This window comes from Primulina eburnea, chromosome 10 (assembly GCF_022965805.1).
Source record: "Primulina eburnea isolate SZY01 chromosome 10, ASM2296580v1, whole genome shotgun sequence".
Lineage (NCBI taxonomy): Eukaryota > Viridiplantae > Streptophyta > Magnoliopsida > Lamiales > Gesneriaceae > Primulina > Primulina eburnea.
The window spans coordinates 32,601,684-32,626,337 of NC_133110.1; the positions used below are offsets into that span (position 1 = coordinate 32,601,684).

At 36.8% G+C, this 24,654-nt stretch overlaps 1 protein-coding gene and 1 pseudogene across 4 annotated transcripts; one reads left to right on the forward strand and one right to left on the reverse strand.

Annotated features, from left to right (window-relative positions):
• The window catches only part of LOC140802852 (chaperone protein ClpB1-like), a 37,635-nt pseudogene extending 27,676 nt beyond the window's left edge, over window positions 1–9,959 (reverse strand).
• A 2,455-nt stretch (window positions 9,960–12,414) lies between these two features.
• Window positions 12,415–23,945, forward strand: LOC140803283 (uncharacterized). 4 transcript variants are annotated; one of them, XM_073159089.1, is made up of 9 exons: window positions 12,415–12,564; window positions 14,069–14,442; window positions 14,530–17,084; window positions 17,159–17,310; window positions 17,389–19,287; window positions 19,480–19,528; window positions 19,618–19,862; window positions 20,009–20,116; window positions 23,490–23,945. In XM_073159089.1, the coding sequence occupies exons 2-9, from the start codon at window positions 14,253–14,255 to the stop codon at window positions 23,701–23,703; spliced, it is 5,412 nt and encodes a 1,803-aa protein (XP_073015190.1). In that variant the 5' UTR covers window positions 12,415–12,564; window positions 14,069–14,252; the 3' UTR covers window positions 23,704–23,945. The 4 variants fall into 4 exon arrangements, with proteins under 4 accessions (XP_073015190.1, XP_073015193.1, XP_073015191.1 ...); XM_073159092.1 differs by having other exon boundaries at window positions 14,530–17,072; XM_073159090.1 differs by having other exon boundaries at window positions 12,421–12,564; window positions 14,080–14,442.
• The last annotated feature ends 709 nt before the right edge of the window (window positions 23,946–24,654 follow it).

The following is a 24,654-nucleotide window of genomic DNA, read 5'->3' on the forward strand; positions in this document are numbered from 1 at the left end:
TTTGAGCTTGATGTGCCGGGTTTGCCTCCGGACAGAGATAGGGAGTTTGTGATTGCTTTGATGGTCCCTGGAATCATTGCTCGTTTATCAGCGTTGGTTATTAGGGCTCCGGACAGAGATAGGGAGTTTGTGATTGCTTTGATGGTCCCTGGAATCATTGCTCGTTTATCAGCGTTGGTTATTAGGGCTACATTGACGGACAGGATCCGTAGAGAGCAGACTGTCGTGGTTCAGTTGATAGAGATGAGAGCTAGAGCAGAGGAGAGAGTTACCTTAGAGTTTAGAGTGTATGGTGATGGTTTGGTGACCCTTAGAGGTTGTATTTGTGTTCCTTCAGAGTTTTGGAAGAGTTTGCATAGAGCTATGGGTTCGCGGTTAGCATTTAGTACAGCTTATCACCCTCAGAGCGACGGTCAGTCAGAGAGAGTCATTCAGATTCTAGAGGATATGCTCAGAGCTTGTACTATTGATTATCCAGGTAGCTGGTATTCTATGTTGCCTTTGACAGAGTTCACAATGTGTTTCATGTTTCGATGCTCAGGAGAGTATATTGCGAATCTTTCCCATGTTCTTCGCCACGAGCCATTGGACTTGACGCCGAATTTGACATACCAAGAGATTCCGATTCAGATTTTGGATCGCAGAGTTAGAGTTTTGAGCAACAAAGAGATCGGCATTGTTAAAGTCCTTTGAAGGAATCATTTGATAGAAGAGGCTACGTGGGAACCAGAGGTTGAGATGAGAGAGAGGTATCCTGAGTTGTTCGTGTAGTGACGTCAATTTCGCGGACGAAATTCCTCTAAGGAGGGGAGATTGTAATAGCCGAGCCCGGTGTACGGTATGGTTTAAGATTTTGTATGATTATTGGCTATTTGGGTAAGTTTAAGTATAGTTTGGATGTTAAGAGTTTCGAGTTATGATTTATAGTATGGTTGGTTATAGATGATGTGCAGTGTTATTGTAGCGGCGTTACGATTAAATTCATGATAAATGGTATATTGATCCAAATGAGGTGAGGCCAATTGGAGTGGTTAGATAAGACATAAGGCTATAACTTCCTTATTTTGAGTTTTGTTCATATCATTGCGGAAGGTAAGCCAAAAGTGTCCCGAAGAGTGTTGTGTGTTTCGACGTTCCTCCAGTGACACAGGTTGGGAGATTTAGCATAACTTTTTACTCAGACCTCCAAATGATCTGAAATTTTGAGGGAGTCAAGATAAGACATAGAGCTACAACTTTGTAGTTTACCACTTTTTCTAATTCGGATGGGAAGAGGCGTTTCTGAGGCGATCTTTGAAGAAGCTGTGCGCAGAGTACGTTGTGGCAGGACCGATGCAGGAGCGCACCCGCGGTCATGTAAGGACCGCACCCGCGGTCCCAGTGGTCCAGGAAATGTTGGTTTGGTCGAAGGCATGGCGCACCCGCGGTCCTTGGAGTGCCGCACCCGCGGTCTTGCTTTTTGGAGGTATGGTCGAGATTTAAAGTAACTTTTTGGATGATTTGACTTCATTTCTCTTCTTCTTTCCCCTTCAATCTCGTTTTTCTCTCTAAGGAGCAAGGGTTTTCTTCCATTTCATCCATTTCCTACCTTTGATTCTTGGATCTAGTTCGATTTTCGACTTGAGATCGAGGTTCTCCGTGGTATAAGGAAGCTAAGGTAAGCTTTTGGTGCGATTCTTTTAAGGTTTTGGGTAAGAGTTGACTTGGGTTGTTGTTCTTGTTGGATTTATGGATTAATTAGCTTGTAATCTTGGATATTGAGTTGATGTTGGTGTTATTTATGGATTATTGTTGTAGGTGGTGAACCAAGAGCTAAGTTTGAGGTGTTCTATTGGGTTGTGAGTGGAATTTCATCCCTTGTGCTCACATGATGTTATATGTATTGTGTTTCAAAGGTTTTAATGTGTTATTCCCTTCATTTGATTCATGTTTATGTATTGATTTCATTGATATGTATATTGGAGGCATTTTATGTCTCACTATTGTTAAAAGGGAATACAAAAGAAAATAAGAGATTGTGAAACGACGGCCTTAAATGCTATTCAGAGTTCAAATGTTTTATTGGATTGATTAATCATAGTCAGAGCATTGCATGCAATTAGTTGATCAACGACCATAGGCTTTTATCCCTCAGAGTTATCGGTTTATATCGATAGGGATATTAGCACCAGAGCAGAGATACTATTGATATCAATCCAACCAGAGAAAAGAGAATACCATCTTATTGCTATCTTATTGATATGCTATTGCTACAGTTATTGCTACAGTATTCATGTTTCAGAGTTGATGGTATTTATGATTTCAAAGTCATGTTTTACAGAGTTTACTATGTATCATTGTTATGTAAGAGTTCCACTTGCTGAGATTTATTCTCATTTCAGTTTATTCATGTGATGCAGATCAGAGTGGAGACCCTGGACGTTGACTGTGGATAGGGGTCATATGCATACACCGTTGGAAGGATGATTTTGATGGCATGATCATAGGGATGATGTTTTGTATTTTTGTTATTTCATTTGAATGATCATGTATTACTATTTTGTAAACATGTTTAAAGAAATGTATTTTGAAACTCCTTCCATATTTTAAAGAAAATTTTATTTCCGCTGTGTATTTTTAATGTTATGGGTCAGGGTGTCACACAGACAGTGGAAGACAAATTGGATAGCAGATCCACTTTGTGCTACTTTGTAGGATATCCAAAAAATTCTGAAGGATCGTTTGCAGAGCACCTTGAAGTGCTTCAAACAAAATATTCTCCAAGAGCTACAATAGCCCGTGTTCAAAGAATGTATACATCGATGAATTAGATCGAGTTTAGTATAGAACCAAGCGGAAAACACATGAAATAATCATTCATTAAGAAACACTGATATATTTGTATATCCTGTGAAACTGAATAACCGAAAAATGGTAGATTATTTTTTGCATTCATCATTGCAGTTATGGTGAGAACTGAACCGACGGATGCACTAACTAGTTAAAACAGTTTGAAAACAATAGATAAAGAGTTAAATATACAAGATATGTTTATGGATGTTCAGAGACTTCAAGTGCTCCTATATCACCCCTTCTACCACCTCGGGTAGGATTCACTAGAAGACGTTGATTGATTACAGCAAGTGTAATAACCCACCCAGTTTAGGACTTACCAACTGCCTAACTGAACTCCTAGACTAGACTGAAGGCAGCACCTTCCCGTCAACACTTCTTTAACGTCTATGTGAGAAAGACTACATACACAAGTTTATTGTCTTTGTGCAAGACTGTATTTGAGTGGTGGTGTGTGTGTGAGAGAACTGATCTCTGAAAACTACCCGAAATTGTTCATATACAGTGAGGGAAATATGCTTCTAAACTAAGCTGATAACACGTTTAAGTGTTCCCTCTAGACTGATTGCTTCTTGTAAGCTGATAAGTAAATAAGCGTGCCCTTTCTTTTGTTCTTCACACACTCTAGTATGTGCCCTCACTTCTTGTTCTTGCTGATGGTCTGGAGCTTGTATATATAGAGGCATTGAGACCGTAATTCAAGACTCATCACATGTGATCGTTGCAGTTTTGAAATGCGTTCCTTGGTATATGTGTCTTGACTTTTCTGACATGCCTCAAGGAATCTCTCGGCTTTATTCTTTGCTGCAACGTCCATTATTTTTTATCGTACAGATATTTGTATCTTTGTGCGTAACTGGAGTCCACTAAGATAAGCTTGTCCTGATCTGCAACTGAATGAGTTCTAACTAGTCATCTGAATTGGTCTTCAGTTGGAGTTGAACTGATTTCACTCTTTCAGTTGAAGTAGTCAACTGGGTTCTTCATCAGTTGAATTCTTCATTAGCTGGCCAGGCTTCTGAAGCTCTTCTGCTAAACTACCTATCAGCTGGACAATCAGTTGATTGTTCTTTAATATGTCCGTTGAACTGATTCAGTTTGGTCGATCAGTTGGTATTTTCAGTTTACGTCTTGATAGCTTCAGTTTTATCTCGCTTAACTGATCAGTTCAAATACTGATGAGTTCCAGCTACCTGCGCACTAAGGTAAATCATTATAAACAAAATAACAAGTTTTATTACCATAAAAATCAAGATTTCGAACATGAAATGTTCAATCAAATTCTGTTGGATATTATTTATATCACCCCAATGAATCAAAAGTGTTTATTTCAAGAAATGTCACTTTTCTGGAAAGGGAATTTCTATTAGATAGAAAAGGCAAGATGATATAACTTGAAGAAATTCAAGACACTCCTCAACTGTAGAAGTTGAACCTAATTCCCAACAGCCAGTAGTTGAAGTGCACGCTCCAAGAAGGTCTGATAAGGTTATCAGACCACCTGCAAGATATACATTTCTTCATGAACAAGACCATGATGAGCGTTGTGTTGGATGTGATCCAATGAACTTTAAAGAAGAAATATCTGATACTGATCCATCCAAATTGCTTGAAGCCATGAGGTCCGAAATGAACTCTATGTATTCAAACCAAGTCTCGACATTGGTGGATCCACCTGAGGGAATCGTTCCCATAGGATGCAAATGGATCTACAAAAGATATCTTGGGGCGAACAAGAAGGTATTGACCTTCAAAGCAAGACTGATTTCAAAAGGTTATACTCAAAGGCAAGAAATTGACTGTGAGGAAAGTTTTTCACCATTTTCTATGTTTAAGTCCACTAGAATACTACTAGCCATACCAGCATGGTATGACTATGAGATATGACAAATGTATGTAAAGACTGCATTCCTCAATGGAGACATCAAAGAAGTAATTTATATGTCTCAACCTGAGGGATACACATCAATAGGAAGTGAACATAAGGTATGCAAACTTCAGAGATCAATATATGGTCTCAAGCAGGCGTCAAGGAGTTGGAACCTCGGATTTGATAGAACTATCAACGAATTTGGTTTTGCTAAGAATTTTCAGGAATCATGTGTGTACAAGAAAGTTAGTGGGAGTGTAGTAACATTCCTATTACTTTATGTTGATGGTATCCTATGCATTGGGAATGATCTACGATTACAGCAATCAACTAAAGTATAGTTAGCAAGTAAATTCTCCATGAAAGACATGAGTGAAGCATCCTATGTATTGAAAATACAAATCTATAGAGATAAATCAAAGAGGATGTCGGGGCTTACCCAAGCCACTTATATCGATACCATTGTGAAGCGATTCTCTGTAGAAGAGTCCAAGAGATGATACTTATCAATGTGTCATGGTGTTACTCTATATAAAGCTATGTGTTCCAAAACTGATGAAGAGATAGAGATGATGACACGTATTCCATATGCATCAGCCATTTGTAGTATCATGTATGATATGATCAACACGTCCTGATGTTGCTTACGCTCTGAGCGTTACAAGCAGATATCAGGCGAACCTTGGTCCAATGCATTGGAAGGCCGTGCAAGATATTTTTAAGTACTGAAGAAGGACTAAGAACTTGTTCATGGTCTGTGGAGGTGGAGATTGAAATTGGAAAGCTACACTAATTCTAGCTTCCAATGTGACATAGATAATTCGAAATCGACCTCTGGTTTTGTATTCATGCTAAATGGTGCGGCTGTCTCTTGGAAAAGTTCCAAGCAAGACACTGTTGCGGATTCCACCACTGAAGCTGAATATATTGTTGCATCTGCTGCAGCCAAAGATGCACTTTGGACGAGGAATCTTGTCCAAGAGTTGTGCGTTATTCCTAATGGAGTTGATACAGTCCCGGTGTACTGCGACAACACTGGTGCCGTTGCGCAAGCAAAGGAACCAAGGTCTCATCAGCGATCCAAACATATACTGGGGAAGTTCCACATCATCCAGGAGATTGTGGGAAGATGAGATATATTAGTCGAGATAATGTTGTTTATCCACTTACAAAACCCTTTCTAGGACCATTGTTTGAAAAGCATCGCAAAGCAATGTGATTAAAGTTTGTGGGTAGTTGGCTCTAGAGCAAGTGGGAGATTGTTATAGTAAATGCCCTTTAAGCCAACTGTTGGTTAGGGAGTTTATTGACTCGTTTGTAATAAACAATATTTATTTTAATATAATGCATTATTTCATGGTTTGTTATTTCTTTATATGTATACCCATGTAATCAACATAGATAAAGATCTTTATTATACTTTAATACAAATGAATCATAATTCGATGTTGAAACTCATTTGTAAACAATGTATAATCTAAATTCGTTCTTAGTCGATTCAGCCGCCTAAAACATGGATAAAGGTCGCTTTAGCTCGAGATTAGCATCTGTAATTTTGTGTGCCACGTTTCTTGGTAAGAGTATAAAAAAGATGTCCAAACATGCAGATGAGTATTCATATGATGATTATACCGAACTGCCCTCCCTAGGACTTTCCAAGTGGTTATCATTCATCGAGATGATAAGTCCGTGGTTATGATTGTACACCATTAGTTCTTACGATCCGGGAGAACACTAAGGCTCTATATGCTAAGGCTGTGCTTTGACTCGTTTACCGACTCCAGGAGGGTCATCAGGGGACGAAATTGGGTACAATTGCAACACATGTAGGAGCCAGTGCATTGTAGTAAAAATTCACCACTCACCTAAGGATGTGGATATCATGTGTGATATGATGAGATAATAGTGCATGGAATCTCTAGCCAGAGTATGAGACGCACATTAGGGAAGGAGTTCTCCAATTGTACATGTGATGCCACATTTATTCTCAAAGATGTGTCACACAATTATCGGATTCTTATGCAACATTTCGATGAACCAATGGTTGCAGATTCGATCGGATATATGAGATGAAATGATCGCACTGTACGTTAATCATAACTGACTAATTCTTTCAGGAACTATCAGTGATACCTAGGGAATCATGGGGAGATGCTACTAGACACTTTTACCATGATTCGATAGGTTTAATCAGAGATATGATTTATGACATTCTCATGATCAATTGTTGATACATAGAATGGGGTAAATTAGGGTAAACCCGAATAAAGTCTTATGTCATGAATCACAAAGAGTTGTGAACCCACGGCTAGCTGTATCCCTGAACCGTTGAGGGTCACACAAGTACTAGATTATTTTGTCTCCTTTTGAGATAATAGATTCAAGGAGTTGAATTTATATAAAAAAAAATTGAGAGAATGAATTCAAGGAGTTGAATTTATATAAAATTATGATATAATAAATTCAATGAGTTGAATTTATGATAATTAAATTTTGAGAAAATAAATGCAAGGAGTTGAATTTATGAGATAGTAAATTCAATGAGTTGAGTTTATGATATTTAAAATTTGGAGAGAATAAATTCAAAGAGTTGAATTTATAAAATTTGAGAATTTAATTTATTAAACTAAAAAGTTGAATTTATTAAATATTAAATTAAATATAATGGGATGTGTTTTTAATGGGCTTGTAGGAGTACAAGTCCAACATATTAAATAATTAAAATTCTTAATAGACTTTTATTTAATTAATTAAACTAGTTGGATTAGTCCAATTAATTAATCATGCACATTAAAGTTAATTAAAGTAATTAATTTAAAACTTTTGTTTTTAAGGAATGAAAGCCATAACACTAGCCTCAACTAGCCTCCATTCTCTTCAAGGGAATTTTCGAAAATTGCTCTCCTTTTCTCTCAAAATTCTCGGCCTCCATCAAAGAAAAATTTGGTTTGAGCCGCCTCTCGATCTTTAATCTCCAACGAAAAATATCTTCTATACTTTCTAGTGCAAGTTGGAAGAAGAACAAGTAATCCAGTCGTGGACCGGATTAGGAGATTAAAGAAAGAAGATTTGAAGAACATATGTTGGATTTACAGCAAGAGCTACGTTCGCTTATACAGACGTAGTTGGAGCCAAGTAAAATTCACTAATGTTAAACGTTCAAACATCCTATATATGTTTATTCAATCTAAACCATACGAGTGTCTAAAAATTTTGATTGTCAAAGTAAAATAAAAATTTTAAATCTTCCGCTGCGTGGGGCACGAGAGAACACGAATCACAATACTCATATCTCAAATGCAGCATCCTTTTCCAGATATTTCTTGTACTCCTCCAGAGTTGTGGCACCATACATCGCAACTGACCTCTGGAAAGCATTAGATTTAAGAGATTGACAGCACCCATTGATCCCTCTCTTCGTCCAGCACCAAGAACTGAGTGCATTTCATCAATGAACAAGATCATTTCCCCTCAGCCTCTTCAACTTCCTTTAGAACAAACTTTAACCTCTCCTCAAATTCACCTCGATATTTTGCTCCCGCGATCAACGCACTCATGTCCAATGCGATAAGCCTAACATCAGCTAGATTACTTGGAACATCACCACTTACAATTCTTTGAGCTAATCCCTCGGAAATAGCGGTTTTACCAACACTAGGCTCCCCAATAAGAATCAGGTTATTTTTAGTCCTCCTTGAAAGAATCCTCAAAACTTGCCGGATTTCTTCGTCTCTGCCAATCACAGGGTCAAGCTTGCTCGACAAGGTCATGGCCATAACTTTTCAGAGCCTGAAATGTGGTATCCCCCGAAAGCAGAAACGCTCTCCACCTTTTTCCCTTTTTTCCCCTCCATTCAACTTTTGTTTTCATCTTAGCTGGTGCAACCCTCGTCTCCTCAACAGTCCTTGAATTTGAGAATCCTTCAAAAGGCCTAGAATGAACTGATCAACAGCCAAATGAGTGTCACCACGGGACTTTTGTAAGGATTGTGCTTTATGAATGACCTTGATCAGTGATGTACTAGCTGGTATTTCATCCTGTGGAGGTGACTGAGTGGGCATCTTTTTCAAAGCTTGGTTGATAACCCTCTTTACAAAATTCGCAACTTCATCACTAACATCAGCATTGACAACGTTGTAAAAATACCATTTGTATTAGAGATTAATGTTGCAGCAAAGTAGAGAGGAGTATGTTGGGTAATTACACTGAAACGATAACGATCATGATGATAATATAGTACCGAAAATTACGAAATAAAATAATCAGCAAGAACACAAGAATTTATGTGGTTCACCAAAGATAAGTTACGTCCACGGAGCTACTGTAAATCTTTGATAATAGGAGAAATATTACAACAGTGTATAAAATAATACACTAAATATCTCACACTACCAACCCAAGTTAACCGAGAAAAATAATTTCTCCAACTCACACAATTGAACACTCAACACTCAATTGCTCTCTCTATTATACTAAGCTTTGACAGCTCTTGATTTTGGGATGCATAAATTGAGATGGAGGGAGCTCTATTTATATATCTCCCCATGCATGAAATAGCCAATCAGCTTCTAGCCTTCGCCAATCAAATTAGACAATTGTGACATTTTTGGCAAAATCAATTCGTATTCTTCCGACACCATTAAATGAATGTGATTCTTTTGCCTTCAAGGCATTTTGTATTTCATCAAACACCATATCCTCTTTCGCTTATTTCATTGTATCAAAAAATATTGAATAAGCACTTGGAAGAGAATTTAGAATTATGATGGAATTTGTCTTATTCCTCAATTTCAATTCCAACGTTTTCCAAATCAAGAATGAGTTTGTTGTATTCATCAAGATTTTAACAAATGGATTTTGAATATGTCATCTTGAAATTGAAGAATTTACTTTAAGCTAGTTCATATCCTTCAGCGATTTTTTCATATATAAGGATTCAAATTTGCCCAGATTCCCGATGCTATTTTCTTTGAGGCTACTTCTTGAAGTATTTTGTCACTCAAATGTAGAGTGAGGGAACTGAACATTGTATCATCATGGCTATCTTCTATTCCGCGGTGAGTGTATCTGGTGATTTCTTTTCACCGCCCAATTGCTTAACGACTTTTTGTTGGAAAAGAATATCTTGCATCCTTCTACTCCAAAGTGAAAATATCCAGTTCCATCAAAAAAATCAACCTCAATCTCAGAACCCACTTGCGAGTTCTTTGATAGCCATGAACCTGGCTCTAATACCAATTGTAGCGACAATCAGCATGATCCACCGAGTAATTAAACAAATATCAATCAATTATTTGTTCCAGATTTTCGATTTCAAGTTTGATTCAACACATAATGAAATCAAGAACAGTTGAATTAAAGAATGACAGAGTAAACAAATCAATAACACGAGATTTACGTGGTTCGATCAATAGTTCGATCTACATCCACGAGAGGCGCTTTCACTATATTGAATCAAAGTGTAATGAACAATTTATAACACAAATTGAATATCTCGATATTTACTCTTCATCTTCTATGGATTACAAAAAAACTCTCTTGCTCACTGCTTCAAGGATGATCAGAAAACATTATCGTGTGTGTGCTTCCACTGACTCCTGCTTATATATCAAGCCACGTCTGGAATATTCACATCCAATAGCCATAAGTTGACCTCTAGTTAATGCCAGCATTGATCTTGATCAACCGCTTCTTTCAACCAACCAACCACCTTATAGCCGTCTTATCAGATTCAACAATAGTCCAATTGGATTGCTGACTTGGATTGTTGACATATCACAAGTTAAAATATATATTGATTAAAACTATATATCCTTGATTAATCTATCAAATTATATAGTTTATCAGTAGTTCATGTGAGAGATTAATTTTTACTTATGACAAAAACTTATGTAATACGGTCTCACGGGTCGTATTTGTAAGACGGATCTCTTATTGGATCATCCATGAAAAAGTATTACTTTTTATGCTAAGAGTATTACTTTTTATTTTGAATATGGGTAAGGTTGACCTGTCTTACAGATTAAGATAATGTGAGACGGTCTCACATGAGACTCACTCTTTATTTTCGTGAGCCGAGTTAATTTTTCATTCATTAATTGTAACATCTCAAAAAACTAGAATAGGCTATATAAGCTAAATTACGAGATTTTTTTTAAAAAAAAATCGACCCATGAAACCAATATTCATAATTGGACTGGTGATCAACCGGTTCAACGATCACCGATCCACATTAAAATAGTAGTTTAACCAATCGGTCTGATTTAACCAAGCGGTCGGTCCAGAACATTGTTATATCATATAAAATATTAATATAATAAATGTTATATGTTAAATTCTAATCATCGTAAACCGGTTTGATCATCGATCCGATTATTAAAAACAATAATTTGAGATTTGAAATTTATTGTCAAATGGATTTGTCCAAACAAATAAATGAATTTATTTTTAAGGATTTGAAATCTCTGGTTATAAATTCATCAATCCAAACACAATTTAAAATACCATACAACAAACTTCTCAATATTCTCTCTAATAATATATAAGAAGGATTTTTTTTTTAAATTTTAAAAAATCAATCAAGAGCCTGCCTCTTAATCGAATGATATAGACAAACTCCACATATCAATAGCATTTCTCAATTCTCACCATCGAGAAACCAAATTTGAAGTGAAGAACCTCGAAAAAATTAAGAAATTCAATCTTCTATACAATTTTCACACAATATGGTCATATAAATACAAGAGTGAAAAATAGAGCAATGACAAATCAATGAGTAATATATAAATTGTAAATAGGTAATTAAAAATTTATTAAAAGGTATCGATTAGAAAATTAGATGCTAATTAAAATATTTGAAAGGTAGATATAACTAATTGATATTAACAAAAAAGTTGATTGTCATAATATTTTTAGGGCAAAAATTTGAGGTTTTTATTTCATTTTTGACCAATTTTTACTATATATCAATTAAGATTATATGCCATAGTTTATCTACCAAATTATTTAGTTTGTCCATAGTTCATGTGTTAAAATAACTTTTTATTTTCTTCTACCGATATAATTTTCCCTTTTTATTTAGTTATTTTATTTATTTGAAATCCATATCTAAATGATTATCTCCCCGTATTCCTGCTCATACGATCTAATATCTTACAAAGAAATACTTTGATTGTCAATTTTCTTACCATATTTGAGTTTTTTTTTTTTTAAAAAAATCTTAATCATCAACCATACCTATTAATAGAAGAGACTAATTAAAAACACACAAAAATTCTCGTGAGACTGTCAACGACGAGAAGAATATTCAATTCGACTCCACCTATGAAAAGTATTACCTTTTATGTCAAAAAATAAACGTCTCACAGATATAAATTCGTAAAAATGTGTGACACAGACCTATTCAAATCATAACGATTTTTTGTGGAAATTGATAGAGTATAATTCTTGAAATGATATATTTATTTCACTACCGAACCCGTTTATTTGCCTTAGGACCGACTCGACAGACTTGATTCTCTGATCCGACTCGACAGACTTGATTCTCTGATTGTTAAGGGAAAAAAACCATATTTGCAAGCGACGTGGCTGATTTTCATTGGGAGGGCCACCCGTTTACCGTGGAGTCCTTTCCAATCAAGAGCGGCCTTGCTTCGGCGATCCCTAGCCTCAGCCTCCGCCCGAACCTAGTCTTGTCTCGCACTGTTCGTTGAAAATTTCGCTTCACTTTATCTTTCACCTTAACACAGCGCGTTCATCTCTCCTTCTCTACGATTCAAAACCCTAGAACTTAGATTCTACCAAATCGAAGATCGCCATCGGGGCTCCAGATTTTCTCCGCTCATGCTCATCCAGATTTTCTCGTGAGTTCCGTTTTCCTCCCAATCTCGAACCCTGTTTCTCTGTTTTCTTGATATAGGTAAATGAGTGTTTGGTGGGTGGGGGGGTGGTTCAGTAACGTGTACAGTGACACGGAGATATCCTGAATATGGCAATTTTTGGGGCGTGAGCTATGTCTTTCTTGTGTTTCCAGCTTTTGTAATTGTTTTGGTTCAATTGTCTGCAATTGATGATTTGCGTTGCCTTGTTATGTTGAGTTTTTTCAATAATGTTTCTGAATTTGTATTATCATGCGCAAATTGTTATTTTTTCCTGGGTTATTTGGAATGTCATGTTTGTTTCTTGGCTAATGAAGGCCGTTTTCCAGTTATGGAATTATGACTACTTAAAATCTAGCTTAGTTTACAGTTAATCCTAATCTCTGTTGTTTCTGTATGAGTTTTTACCGTTCTTCCGCATCAATCTTTGCTTAAGGAGCAGAAACTTCTGAAAGTTTGGCTGTTTTATGTTGGCCATGTATAGTTTGTTCCCTCGTCATAATTCATTTGGCATTTTTTGGTTGAAAGATCACAGTTCATTAAAAGGTCTATGATTGAAAGGAAGCAATGAAAGTTGATAAATTCTAGTTGTAACATGAGTGTGAGTCTGTGACCATTTTGATAGGTGAAGTAAAATATGGCCCATCTATTATTGGGATAGAAAGAAACCTGTTTTGATACTTTTGCTATTTCTTTTTGTACTGGGGAGTCATTTCAGTTTTCAGAAAAAAAGTGAAAAATCTTTTGTTATTCTAAACCAAAAGTTCAAACTCCAAACTGAAGCACATTAGAAGCAAGTGAAATATTTCTCCCAGCCAAAAGTTTCTGTACTAGTGAGGGGCTCTTTAAATTTGTTGAAGAGTGTCAGTGATCCATGTTATGATAAATGTTAGAATAACTATTTAACACTGTTGTTTCTGGATCTTAGTTCTCACTGTAATGAAACGATTGCCTACGGTCATTAGTAACAAATTGTCCATTATGTCCTTGTACCCATTGGTATTATTTGGTTGGAACTTTGAAGGCTTAGTGTTTTAGAGCACACGGTCAGTTATTAGTTTGTCTACAAACTCTTGAGATCTGTATGCTCACGCAAGACCACTTTGACTGTATGAATGTAAATATTAGTGCCTGTGAGTTTTTTGTTGACGATTGTCATTTTCTTTGTTTCTGGAAGTGCATATTTTGCCATTTTCTTTCGTTTCCATTTGAGAACATTGTGAATCTATGCCTTGTTAGTGGCAGCTTTTCTCCTCTTCGATTACTTGTTCTCAAGACCACCAAGGTCCAAAACACCTAATGCACGCCCACTTGTAATTCGATTATTATTCTTTCCTTGATGATGCACAGAGCTGATATTTTGCCAACTATCATTATGGTTGTCACCCCTCAGTTAAAATTTCAACATTCATCATTCACTACTGCATATTTTTGTTCTTATAGACTGCATCTAGTTTCTAAAGTGCTATTTTGTTATTTTTGTAATGAGGTTTTATGAAGGCGTAGATGTTGGCAAGGATTGACAATTAGTTTTCAGGAGAATTTGGCGTGGCCATAAGTCTTCCATTTTCACAGCTATAAAATGGTGGCCAGTATCCACTTCTAATCTATCAATATTGTAACATACGCATACCAACACACAATATTTGAAAAAATTTGTGCAACAACCATCTATGCCTGGCAACGAATTTGGAGATAGGGTTCACAATTTTTTTGCGCAAGACAATACATTTCAGGTCCAGCCTGAATCACTGGTGGTCGAAGGGAATTGGCCAGTGTTGAGCAACAATTTTTGGATTGGCAGCCAGAGACAATCTGAAGCTCTACATTCGAATAACAAGACTTATAATATACAAGATCCAGGTATTATCAGGCTGCTTGAGCATCACTTTTTTTAACATTAATTTCCTTCGTAACCACTTCAATAATTTCTCTGTATCTCATGAACAGACATTGATAGAGGGCAAGGAAGCTACCCTTTCCATGTGACGCAGGGCTTGAACTTTGCTCAATCAAATGTGAGGGCTGATTTTAGTAAAAGTCAGTCCCTAAATGAGCAGCCAAATTTGAATGGCTACATGTTTGAAAATCAGTTTCACCTTTCTAGACAGAACGCAGCAAACTTTTTGGCAGTGGACACAGATTCTGAAACACATCATGTGATAACCTCAAGAGGATTTTCTGTTCATGAACTGCAGCAAGGGAGTGGAATTGAAAATGGGGCAAAAACTTCGCTTAGATCAGAATCATCCGTGCCTTCTGTAAGTTTGGATCTATTTGGTGGTCAGCAGCAGATGAGCCAACATCAATCAAGCATGTTACAGCCAGTACAGCACCAGAATCCTGGTATCAATAATATGCAGCAACAGCAACAGCTCATGATCCGGAAAATGCAAGATCTACAAAGGCAGCAACAATTCCATCCCCTTGAGATTAGGCAACAGAATCATATTAATCAGGTTCCGGCCTTTACTAAACAAGCATCTGGCAGCCACTCCACTCCTATTGATGGCAATCCAGTTTCTGATTTACAGCAGTATCCCTGGACAACTGAAGTTGGTACAAACTGGATGAACCGTGGTTCTCTGTCCATGCGAGGACCTCAAACTGGACAAGTTTTCCCTCCGAACCTTGGCCAGACTCAACATTTAGTGGATTTGGTGTCTCAACCTGTTGATCAATCGCTTTATGGGATTCCTGTTTCTGGTTCAAGGGGTTTGAATGCAAACCAATATCCTCACAAGGTGAATGATAGATCTCCAATTCTGCAAATGTCAACCCCTAGCAATACTCTTCAGGGTAATCATAACTTTTTTGCGGATCAGGTTGGTGTAAATGATGATGATGATTCCATCGCGAGACAAAAATTTCAGAATGAGAATATCATTGGACATACTTCTAGTCAATCTTTATTTACTGGACCGATAAATATGAGCAGTCTGCAGCAAGTGAATTCCATCCAAAGAAATGCTCCTCAGGACTTTCTGGGGAGGCAGGAGCTAACGATTCGACCTGAGACCCCGAGTGAACAATCTAGGAGGCCAGCTGTTACATCCAGCGATGAGGTTGCCCTAGATCCAGCTGAAGAAAAGATTTTGTTTGGTTCAGATGATAACATATTTGCTGCCTTTGGTAATGCTGCTAACGTCTCTGGAGTATCTGGCAATTTGTTTGATAATGGTGAAACTTTGAATGGTTTTCCTTCTATTCATAGTGGCAGCTGGAGTGCTCTTATGCAGTCAGCTGTTGCAGAAACTTCTAGCAATGATATGGTTCCCCAGGAGGAGTGGAGTGGTCTGATTTTCCACAATGTTAATGGTTCTTCAGCAAATCAGTCCCCTTCAGTTCACAACAACAATGTCAAACGACAATCAACTTTGGTTGATGATAAAACACGAATGCCTTCAGCACCTAGTCCTGGATCTATTCCCCATTCTGGTGATAGCAATGCAAATAATGTCACAGGATTCAATCTCCTTGGACACAGGTTTCTAAATGAGCCTGGTCAAAGAGTGCCAAATGATGTGTCTGAAAGAATTATTTCGTTGGAAGAAGCTAATAAGTGGTCTAACTATATTCCACCACAAAAATCACTCGCTGAAGATAGTCAAATCTATAGAGATGCCTCTCAACGTTCTCCCGAAGCTGGGATGAGCGCTATGAAAATTTCCTCACCTTGGGCGCAACAACAGAGCAGTTCTCAACGACAATCAAATGGTAGGAATACTCCCGTAGCTATACCAACTGGTGGAGATAGAGGGTTAAATGTTCATCAAGCTGAGAAGTTGTCTCAGAATTCGAAAATTAATCAATTGAGGGTGATACAAGGAGAAGCTGTTGGAGGTTCTTTATGGAAGTCAAATTCTGTTTCTAGATCTGCTACTGAATTGGGTCCTGCTAAACCAACAATTGGAAATCCCGAAACAAGTAAAGTTACACTGAGTTTAAATGATGCTGCTCCAGTTTCTAACTCATACAGTATGGGGGTAGCTGATGAAACCAATCCATTTTTTCATGACAGTCATAAAATTAATCAGTGGAAGAATATAAATTCTTCTACGATTTACCAAGGGGGTAAAGATTTGGGAAGAACGCCGCACCAGGCTATTGAACAAAATCAGGTTTTGGACTCTTTTAGCTGCGAAAAGGAGAAAGTTACAAGACGCGAGATGGAAAATTATGGCATGAAGGAAAATTCTAATGATAGCCATCGCTCCAACTTATCTGGGCACACTTCTGGTGGCTTCAGAGAGACTGGATCAGGTGCAAGTGATTCAAAATCTTTGCCCCCTGCGAATCAAAAGTCAACCAATCAGTTATTTAGGAAATTTTCTGTTCCTCGTAAATTTCAGTATCATCCTATGGGGAATTCGGATGAGGACGCAGAACCTTCCTGTCACCTGAAACAATCTACCAATTTACAGGCCATGTCGCAACCAAATTCTTATCTGGACCAGTCAAATTTTTTGGTTCAATATCCAATAAATTCTAAAGTAAATGAGAAGGTGATTTTATAAATTTTAACAATGTGTGTAGTTCACACCTCGGAAAGTAAAATTTATATGTTGTTTATTTACAGGGGCAAGGGCAATCTTCCGAGCTTCAAAAACACAATAAAGTGACGAATGAAGAACCACCTCATGGTGGTTTACCTGGTTATGCACCAACTGTATCTGTTTCCTACAGTCGACCCTTTGATTCATTCTCCCCAAACACAGTCTCTTCGTCAGGGTACTTCATTTTTTGCATTTCTTTTCATACTAACTATTTATATAGTGATCATTTTTTAACATTATCTATTCAATCTAGCCAAAACATGCTGGAGCTTCTTCCCAAGGTCGATCAAGCTAGGGGGCATGGTGACACAATGCACTTAAGTTCTGAGGGTAAGGTATCCCCTCAGTTACCTGATGCAGAAAAAGTTGATGGGACTGCTGGTTTCTTTCAGCAAAATCAATCTTCTGTTTATCAAGGTTTTGGTTTGCAACTTGGTCCTCCATCCCTTCAGCGGGGACAGATTCCTGACCACTCATCTTCTCAAAAAGCTCAAAATACGGTTAGTTCAGTGCCTATTAGTCATGCTACAGCAGAAATGGGAGAGAGAGGCCAACGGATGGTCCCTACATCTACAACTCAATCTTTGAATTTTTCTAATGGTGAATTCCAAGCTGAGTTTAAAAATAACAGACATGCAGTACCTCCACGACATGCTGGGAGTGATGATAGACATCGAAACTTTCAAGAAGCATTTAGTTCAGGTTCTCCACATGTGAGTCAACTTCAAAACCAGCAAGTAATGAGGTCAAGTGGAAAAATCATGATGAATCAGGATGTCGACTCATCTTTCAGCAGTGATGTTTCAAACAATATGCAAAGAGGATCCATGGAGACTGTTTTGCCGGATACTCCTGGAGATATTAAAAAAGCTAATGTTATGTCGTCGCGGGGTATGACCCAACAGGGTGGTCCTAATGATTCAGTGCATGAACGAGTTCCAACTTCAACTGCATCAGGCAGGGATCCATTTCATGCTTCTCAGCATTTTAGTATGCATGGTATATCTCATCAGGGAAGTCCCCTCAATGCATTACATAATTTAACGACCAATGTCTATACCAATCAACATTCTTTGGGATCACAGTACCAGAAAGCATCGTCACAATTTCCAGACTTAACCCAACCAAATACTGGGGAACCAAGTTCTGCTCCCCTGTCTCAAGGCAGTATGGATGTCAAAGTGTGTGATCTGCCTTCTGACTTAAGATCAATATATGTTAATTCTCCTGGTGTTGTTGATGGGGAAGAGCGAAGGTCGAAGGAAAGTGCTGGACAGTCATTGTCATCTGTCAGAGTTGACCCATCCAACAAGAATCATTCCGATGATTCTCCCGCTAATTTGTCTTCAACGCAGAAAAATATTGAAGCCTTCGGTCGATCCCTGAAACCTAATTCCCTCTCCCATCAAAATCATTCATCACAGAACCAAATTAATGCCTTGAAGGATGCAGGGGCTGATCCTAGCTGTAGGGTCTCAAAGAGAATGAAAGGACCTGATGATTGCTTAGATGTCGATCGAGTAGCTTCGACAGCTGGGCAGCAAAATGATCACGGTCTTGTACTTGGAGATTCTTTGGGTTCAAGTACTGGAGTTCCTTCTGATGATTTAAGGATGCCGAGTTTCCTTTTATCAGCCGATGCCTTGCACATAAACCCTTCGCAGCAGGGAAACATAGCCCCACAGGATATTTTGTCGCGTGATGCAAATGTGTCTCATAGCAACTCTTCTGCTGATTATACCACCTCAGTTAGAGCTGAGCATCCTGAGGTTAGCCCACAGATGGCGCCATCCTGGTTCAATCAGTATGGTACTTTTAAAAATGGGCAAATGTTGCACAGTTATAATGCGCATAAATTGATCCCCTCAAAGTCAAGAGAACTTGGAAAGTCTCTGAGTGTAATGGATACCCTTGGTTCAGAGGAGAAAGGTACCGATGCCCCCACAGATGCATGTCAGGTTTATACAACCCATCAAACGGCTACCTCTACATTCGTAAATGTGCCTTTGTCGTCTGGTCGCTCATATGAAGTGAATGCCACTGATCAAAATCTTGTGATATCGAGACCTAAGAAGCGTAAGACTGCTACATCTCAGCTTCAACCTTGGCACAAAGAAATAGCAGATGGTTCACAAAATCTTTCGACTCTCAGGTGGTGATCATGAATCAGTTTCTCACTCATTCTTTTATAATGTTTTTTTCTACAAAGTTGTGTTTATGATGTCAGTGAAGCATGAGGACTTTTTTATGGAATTTAATATTATGTTGGCAGACCTTTTTATTCATCAGGTGTGCCTTGCTCTATAATTTAATTTGTTAGTCTGAATAAATTTGCTGCATGCAGTGTGGCAGAAACAGTGTGGAGTCAAGTGGCAAATCGTGCAAGGGAAAAGGTGTGTTTGGATGGTTCTTACTCTGTCTTCATTCGGAGTTCAATTCTCCCACGGTTCTCTGCATTTTTCTTTTCTTTTGCTGATGGCAGGTTGATGATGATGGTGAGTTGATTGAAGATGGACCCCCTTTTCTTAGATCTAAAAGAAGGCTTATCTTGACAACTCAGCTAATGCAGCAGTTATTTTACCCTCCACCAGCAGGCATCCTGTCTGCCGATGCTAGTTTTAAATGTGAGAGTGTGGCTTATGCTGTCTCTAGAACCGTGCTGGGAAATGTCTGCAGCGCGGTTTTTTGCTCAAGTGGTTTGAACTTACCCCGTGACGGCGTGGAACTGTAAGAACTTATTTGAATATTCCTCTGGCGTTGCTGAATCAGTTTAAGCCTTGATCTTTCGATTTTGTCATGTTTTAGGATATTTTTTATGAATTGATTCTCTTTTCTGAATGACTAGCTCTTATCTCATCTGTAAACTTTGTTAGACTTTCCGCTAAGGGTAAATCATCGGAGAGAAATGTTGATCAGTATTCTGGAAAAGTTATGGAAGGTTTGATGGGAAGATTGGGGAAGCTGGAAAATGATTTCCTGAGGTAAGTTTTGCACTTATTTCTTGATTTTTCCTATGTAAGGACTTTTACTTGATCTAAATGTGCCAATGCTTTGTGCGATCAAATCTAGTACATTTTTAGATACTCGTTTCAAATATGTGTTTTTTGGGCTGAAAACCAACTTAATTGCAATTTCCTTCAGCAGATTGGTCTAGATGAACCATTCTAGTTACTTTCCTCCTGACCTATAACTTTTTTTCGTATGTTTTACTTATTGTGAATTGTAACAATGACAAGAAAATTTAAGTTCTTTAATTCTATTGATAGAATAATTTATTTTAGCTATTGCACACTGTGTGCAGAAGCAGCTAGGACTAAAAATTGCATCTCTGCTTTTGTATAAAGATCCTTTTGAAGACAGATTTTGAACTTTATCATGCATAAGGGTTAGATAAAATCAGGTGTTGCAGTCTTCACAGCTTATGGAATTTTTGTTTTTGATACTACCAGTATCTGAAGACATGTGACAATCTAAACAGATCGATAAGCAACAATACTGACTTGAAAGTATATCATTATAATTCGGGGATATAATATTTATTTAATAGTGACTTAATTAGATATCCTAATTATGTCCAGATCTTACATTGAATTGTTTCCTTTATATGTATCTGCATTTGTAGAACAAATCAATACAATTAGCTTTTCACATTGTATCTAATCTAAGTCCTAAAACTCTGAACTTAAAAGGATCAAATCCTATCAGTATAATGCTCCCACTAACTTCGAGTCACTTTTCCAGATGTATGTCGGCCACCAAATTTTGAAGAATGTGTTTGGATATATGGACTTTTCGAAACTAAAAAATAAAAAAGCACTTGTTTAAAAATGAACTCTTTGTTTTTTATAGTACTTTTGAATAATTTTGTGATGTTTTGAGTCTTTCTCGAGTGGAAATCGTTGGAGATGAGTTAGGAGGAGCCGGGTTAGAAGAATTCGAACTTTATCGAGGTCCTGTTAAAAGTGTTTGGTCTCATATTTATGTTTTGGGTAAAGACATTTTTGAGATGAATTTGTGAGATAAAAGGACATGTTTGAAATTATTTTGAGGGATAATTTTATTGTGCACATCAAATCAAATAAAGTTGGTAAATTTTAATAAATGATTGTTGAATTGATATTTGTGTGGATGATGATTAGGGGTTAGATATATTAAAAATTTGAAAATATGATATTAGGTTAAAATGTAATATGATAAGATTGTAATTTTTCCTAAGTGTTGAGAAGCTGAATTAAATATAACAATTACGTTGGAGGAGTATAAACTGATGAAAATATGTTTTGAGGGAGTAATAAAAGATCAAGCGATAGTATTTGATTTTATTGTGGGAAGGAGAAACTGGTTTTCTAAAAGAAATCAAACCAAGCTTATGGAGTTTGGGAAAGCAAGATATTAGTTAATCTGATGATTCTGCTTAACTTCTTTTTAGCAGGTAAAAAATGATTGCTTCTTAGCTATTGTATTACAATAGGAAATTGCAATAACTTTTTTAGACAAGTCTTTTAAATAAAATGAATTTTGAAGCTAGGTACCCATTTTCAAATTCGCTAAATAAAAATTTTCAAAAATATTTGATAAAAGCAACGCAAAGAATCTCTTGCCTCTTAAAAGAACATCGGTTCCATCAAGTTGTGTATTTTGGGATTTAAGCTTGTGATGATCCCTTTCATGATAGAAAATTTGACCCGACGAAAAAGGACTAGAAGTTGTGAATGACAGTCTCCATAGAGAAGAATGTTGGCAATTTCTGGAAATGTCTCAATAGGGAAATAAACTCTGGGTTATTAAGTTCAAAAGCAATTGAACCATTCTGGCTCCTATTTCTATTTCTCACGAATCTAGTGTGTCACTCTTGCCTTTTTTGCTTTCAATACATGTTATCATATGTGACTAGCGACATGAATCACCTGTTGGTATTGAAAGAGTGACTTCTTGATAATGTAAAATGTGATGGTTGGATATATTTGGGAATTTAATAGTGAAGAAGTTTGTCATATTGGTTTTTCGTGGGAGTTTGAATGGATGATAACATTTTTGACGAGTAATTGTTTCCATGCCGCCAAAACTATCATTAGTTTTTTTTAGCTTGATGATGTGACGCTTGTTTGACGGAGAATTTCAGAAAAATTATATATCTAATTTGAAAGTGTGCCGTTTTAATTTAGTTAACTGCTGATTGTTCAATATTATAATATATCTTGTATGAAACACATAATTTTAATTGGAGGTGTGTTTGTAGTGTGTTTTTCATAGCATAATACGTAGCTGACACTAACTGAGAGTTGAGAGAGGCAAAGAGCCACTAGCATGCAATAAGTCTAAGGGATGAATCTTTTTTCTGATAAAAACTTGTCACTAGTTAGTCTAGGATAATAGCAATCTAATGTCGCCTGAAATATTTTACATGGATTTTTTTTCCGGAGGGCGGAGACAATAAATGAATCAAGCTTTGCTTGCACATTTTTATTGATATATTTTAAACAAACCAGTAAATGCAAGTATAATTAATGCTTTTGAAGAATGATTTGTGATAATTGAAGTATTTTACTTAATTGAGCCTTATGCTCGAGTGTCAGACCTGATTGAGCAGGGGCCGTGCTTATTTTCATTTTCAACCGAACTCAAAACACTGAAAGCATTTAATTGAGTTCCCAGCGGATCTCAGAACCCATAAAAATTATTCAAACTTGGCTCAAACTTCAGAAACTTTTTAGATCATGCTTTGGCAGGGTCACGATTGTTCACTAATTTCACATATGCGATATATAGCTCATTTGATTTGTTCCTTTCATATTGCCAAATTTCACATGCTAATTATTTTGCTATTCAGTGAGAAAGTGGAGTCAGGTTATTGACAGCATCCATCGGGACCAGTTTACTCAAAATATAAGTGAATGTGATACACTTCACTGACGATTTGACATTATTCTGTAGTAATAACTCTGTTGTGGAAGCAGTAGATAGAAGACTATCTGGATAACTGGCGTGGATTAAAATTTTACTTGTTTTCGCTGAAGTTTTTGTGTTTTGTAGTAAATGAAAATGAAATTCAAGGGTAGTTTTGATCTTCCCTTGAAAATTATTCATCTTATTTATTTCCATTGACATAAAGAACTCTTTGTTTACTGAATTTAGCTTGACCTCATTTAAGTTTACTAAACATTTCCAAAAAGTTTCCGGAGGTTTGGTTAAATTAGTAGATTTGATCTGGCTGGTGTTGTTTCCTATCTTGTATTAGTACTTTACTTTTTCAACCTTTTCCGGTCACTGTTTTCCTTTTCTTTAACTTTCATCTCTTGTTTTTTTTTTTTTCCTTTTGCCACATTCCCACTGTATTTGGTTTCTGCTTTTCAGACTGGAGAAAAGTTCATCGATATTCGACGTGAGAATGGAATGCCAAGATTTGGAGAAATTTTCTGTCATCAACCGACTAGCTAAATTTCATGGTCGAGGGCAAACCGATGTATCTGATACAGCTCCTTCTCACAAACCTTTGCCACAAAGATATGTAGCCGCTATCCCCATGCCTAAAAGCCTCCCAGACAGGGTACAATGCCTATCACTGTAGTAACTAGTTGATTTATTTGATCATGGAATTACAGTATGTTGGCACATGATGAAATGGAGGCTGTTTAATCCATTCGATATAGGCCATTGATGTGTCGTCGAGATTTACAAGGTTAAATTTCTGTATATTTTTTGAACTGTACTACATTTGGGTACCCTGCCATTTTTTGCCAAAATGGGGTAGTGAAAATGTATTCCGGCATTATTGTTTCAAACATAGGAATACACGAAAGCTTAAGCCAATGCTTGTGCCCTTCAATTGGGTTCATTTTATATGGAACCAATTATGCAAATAAAATAGGCCAAATATCATGGATATTATTATATTCGAGTTCGAACTTGAACTAGTTACTCAAGATTCAGCTCAATTTGATGTTAGAACATTAACTATTTTGTGCATTAGATCAAGATATTGAGCTTGCTGATTGCAAGAATACTTTCCAATAATTTGAAGCCCAACTGGCGCATGATCTCAGATGCTCCTTGGCGCTTGGGTAATGAGATACTATATGTATAGATAAATATTCATTTTTAAATGCACTTTCCGTTGGTGTCGTGAAATTTTCTTTTGCGTTTAGACGTGCAAAGCCTTTTATTTTTTTTCTCGGAAAGCTTTTCTTAAAATATTTTTGCTGGTTGGATTATTACTAGTGCTTAATTTAATCAAATATCAGAAATTTAGTTTGAAATTTGGAAATTTAATAGTCATATTGTTAAAATGTAAAATTATTTTTGCTTTTTTTAAAATTAACCCTCTCAATTATATTTTGTTTTTGAAATGAGAGAAGATAGATTATTACAATCGAGTTTGAATCTGGGGTTTTGTTCCAAATTTGAAATTTTGGTGTCTAGATGAATTATAAGTCATTTATACTCTTTCAAGTATATTTGATAATACTCGAATATCTGTTACTTATCAAAAAAAACTTTGTTTATGAAGATGATTTTTTTA

Coding starts and splice junctions, on each gene's coding strand:
- LOC140803283 (XM_073159089.1), top strand. CDS start 14,253: ATGCCTGGCAACGAATTTGGAGATAGGGTTCACAATTTTTTTGCGCAA. Junction 14,443..14,529: donor TTATAATATACAAGATCCAG/GTATTATCAGGC, acceptor TCTCATGAACAG/ACATTGATAGAGGGCAAGGA. Junction 17,311..17,388: donor AACACAGTCTCTTCGTCAGG/GTACTTCATTTT, acceptor TATTCAATCTAG/CCAAAACATGCTGGAGCTTC.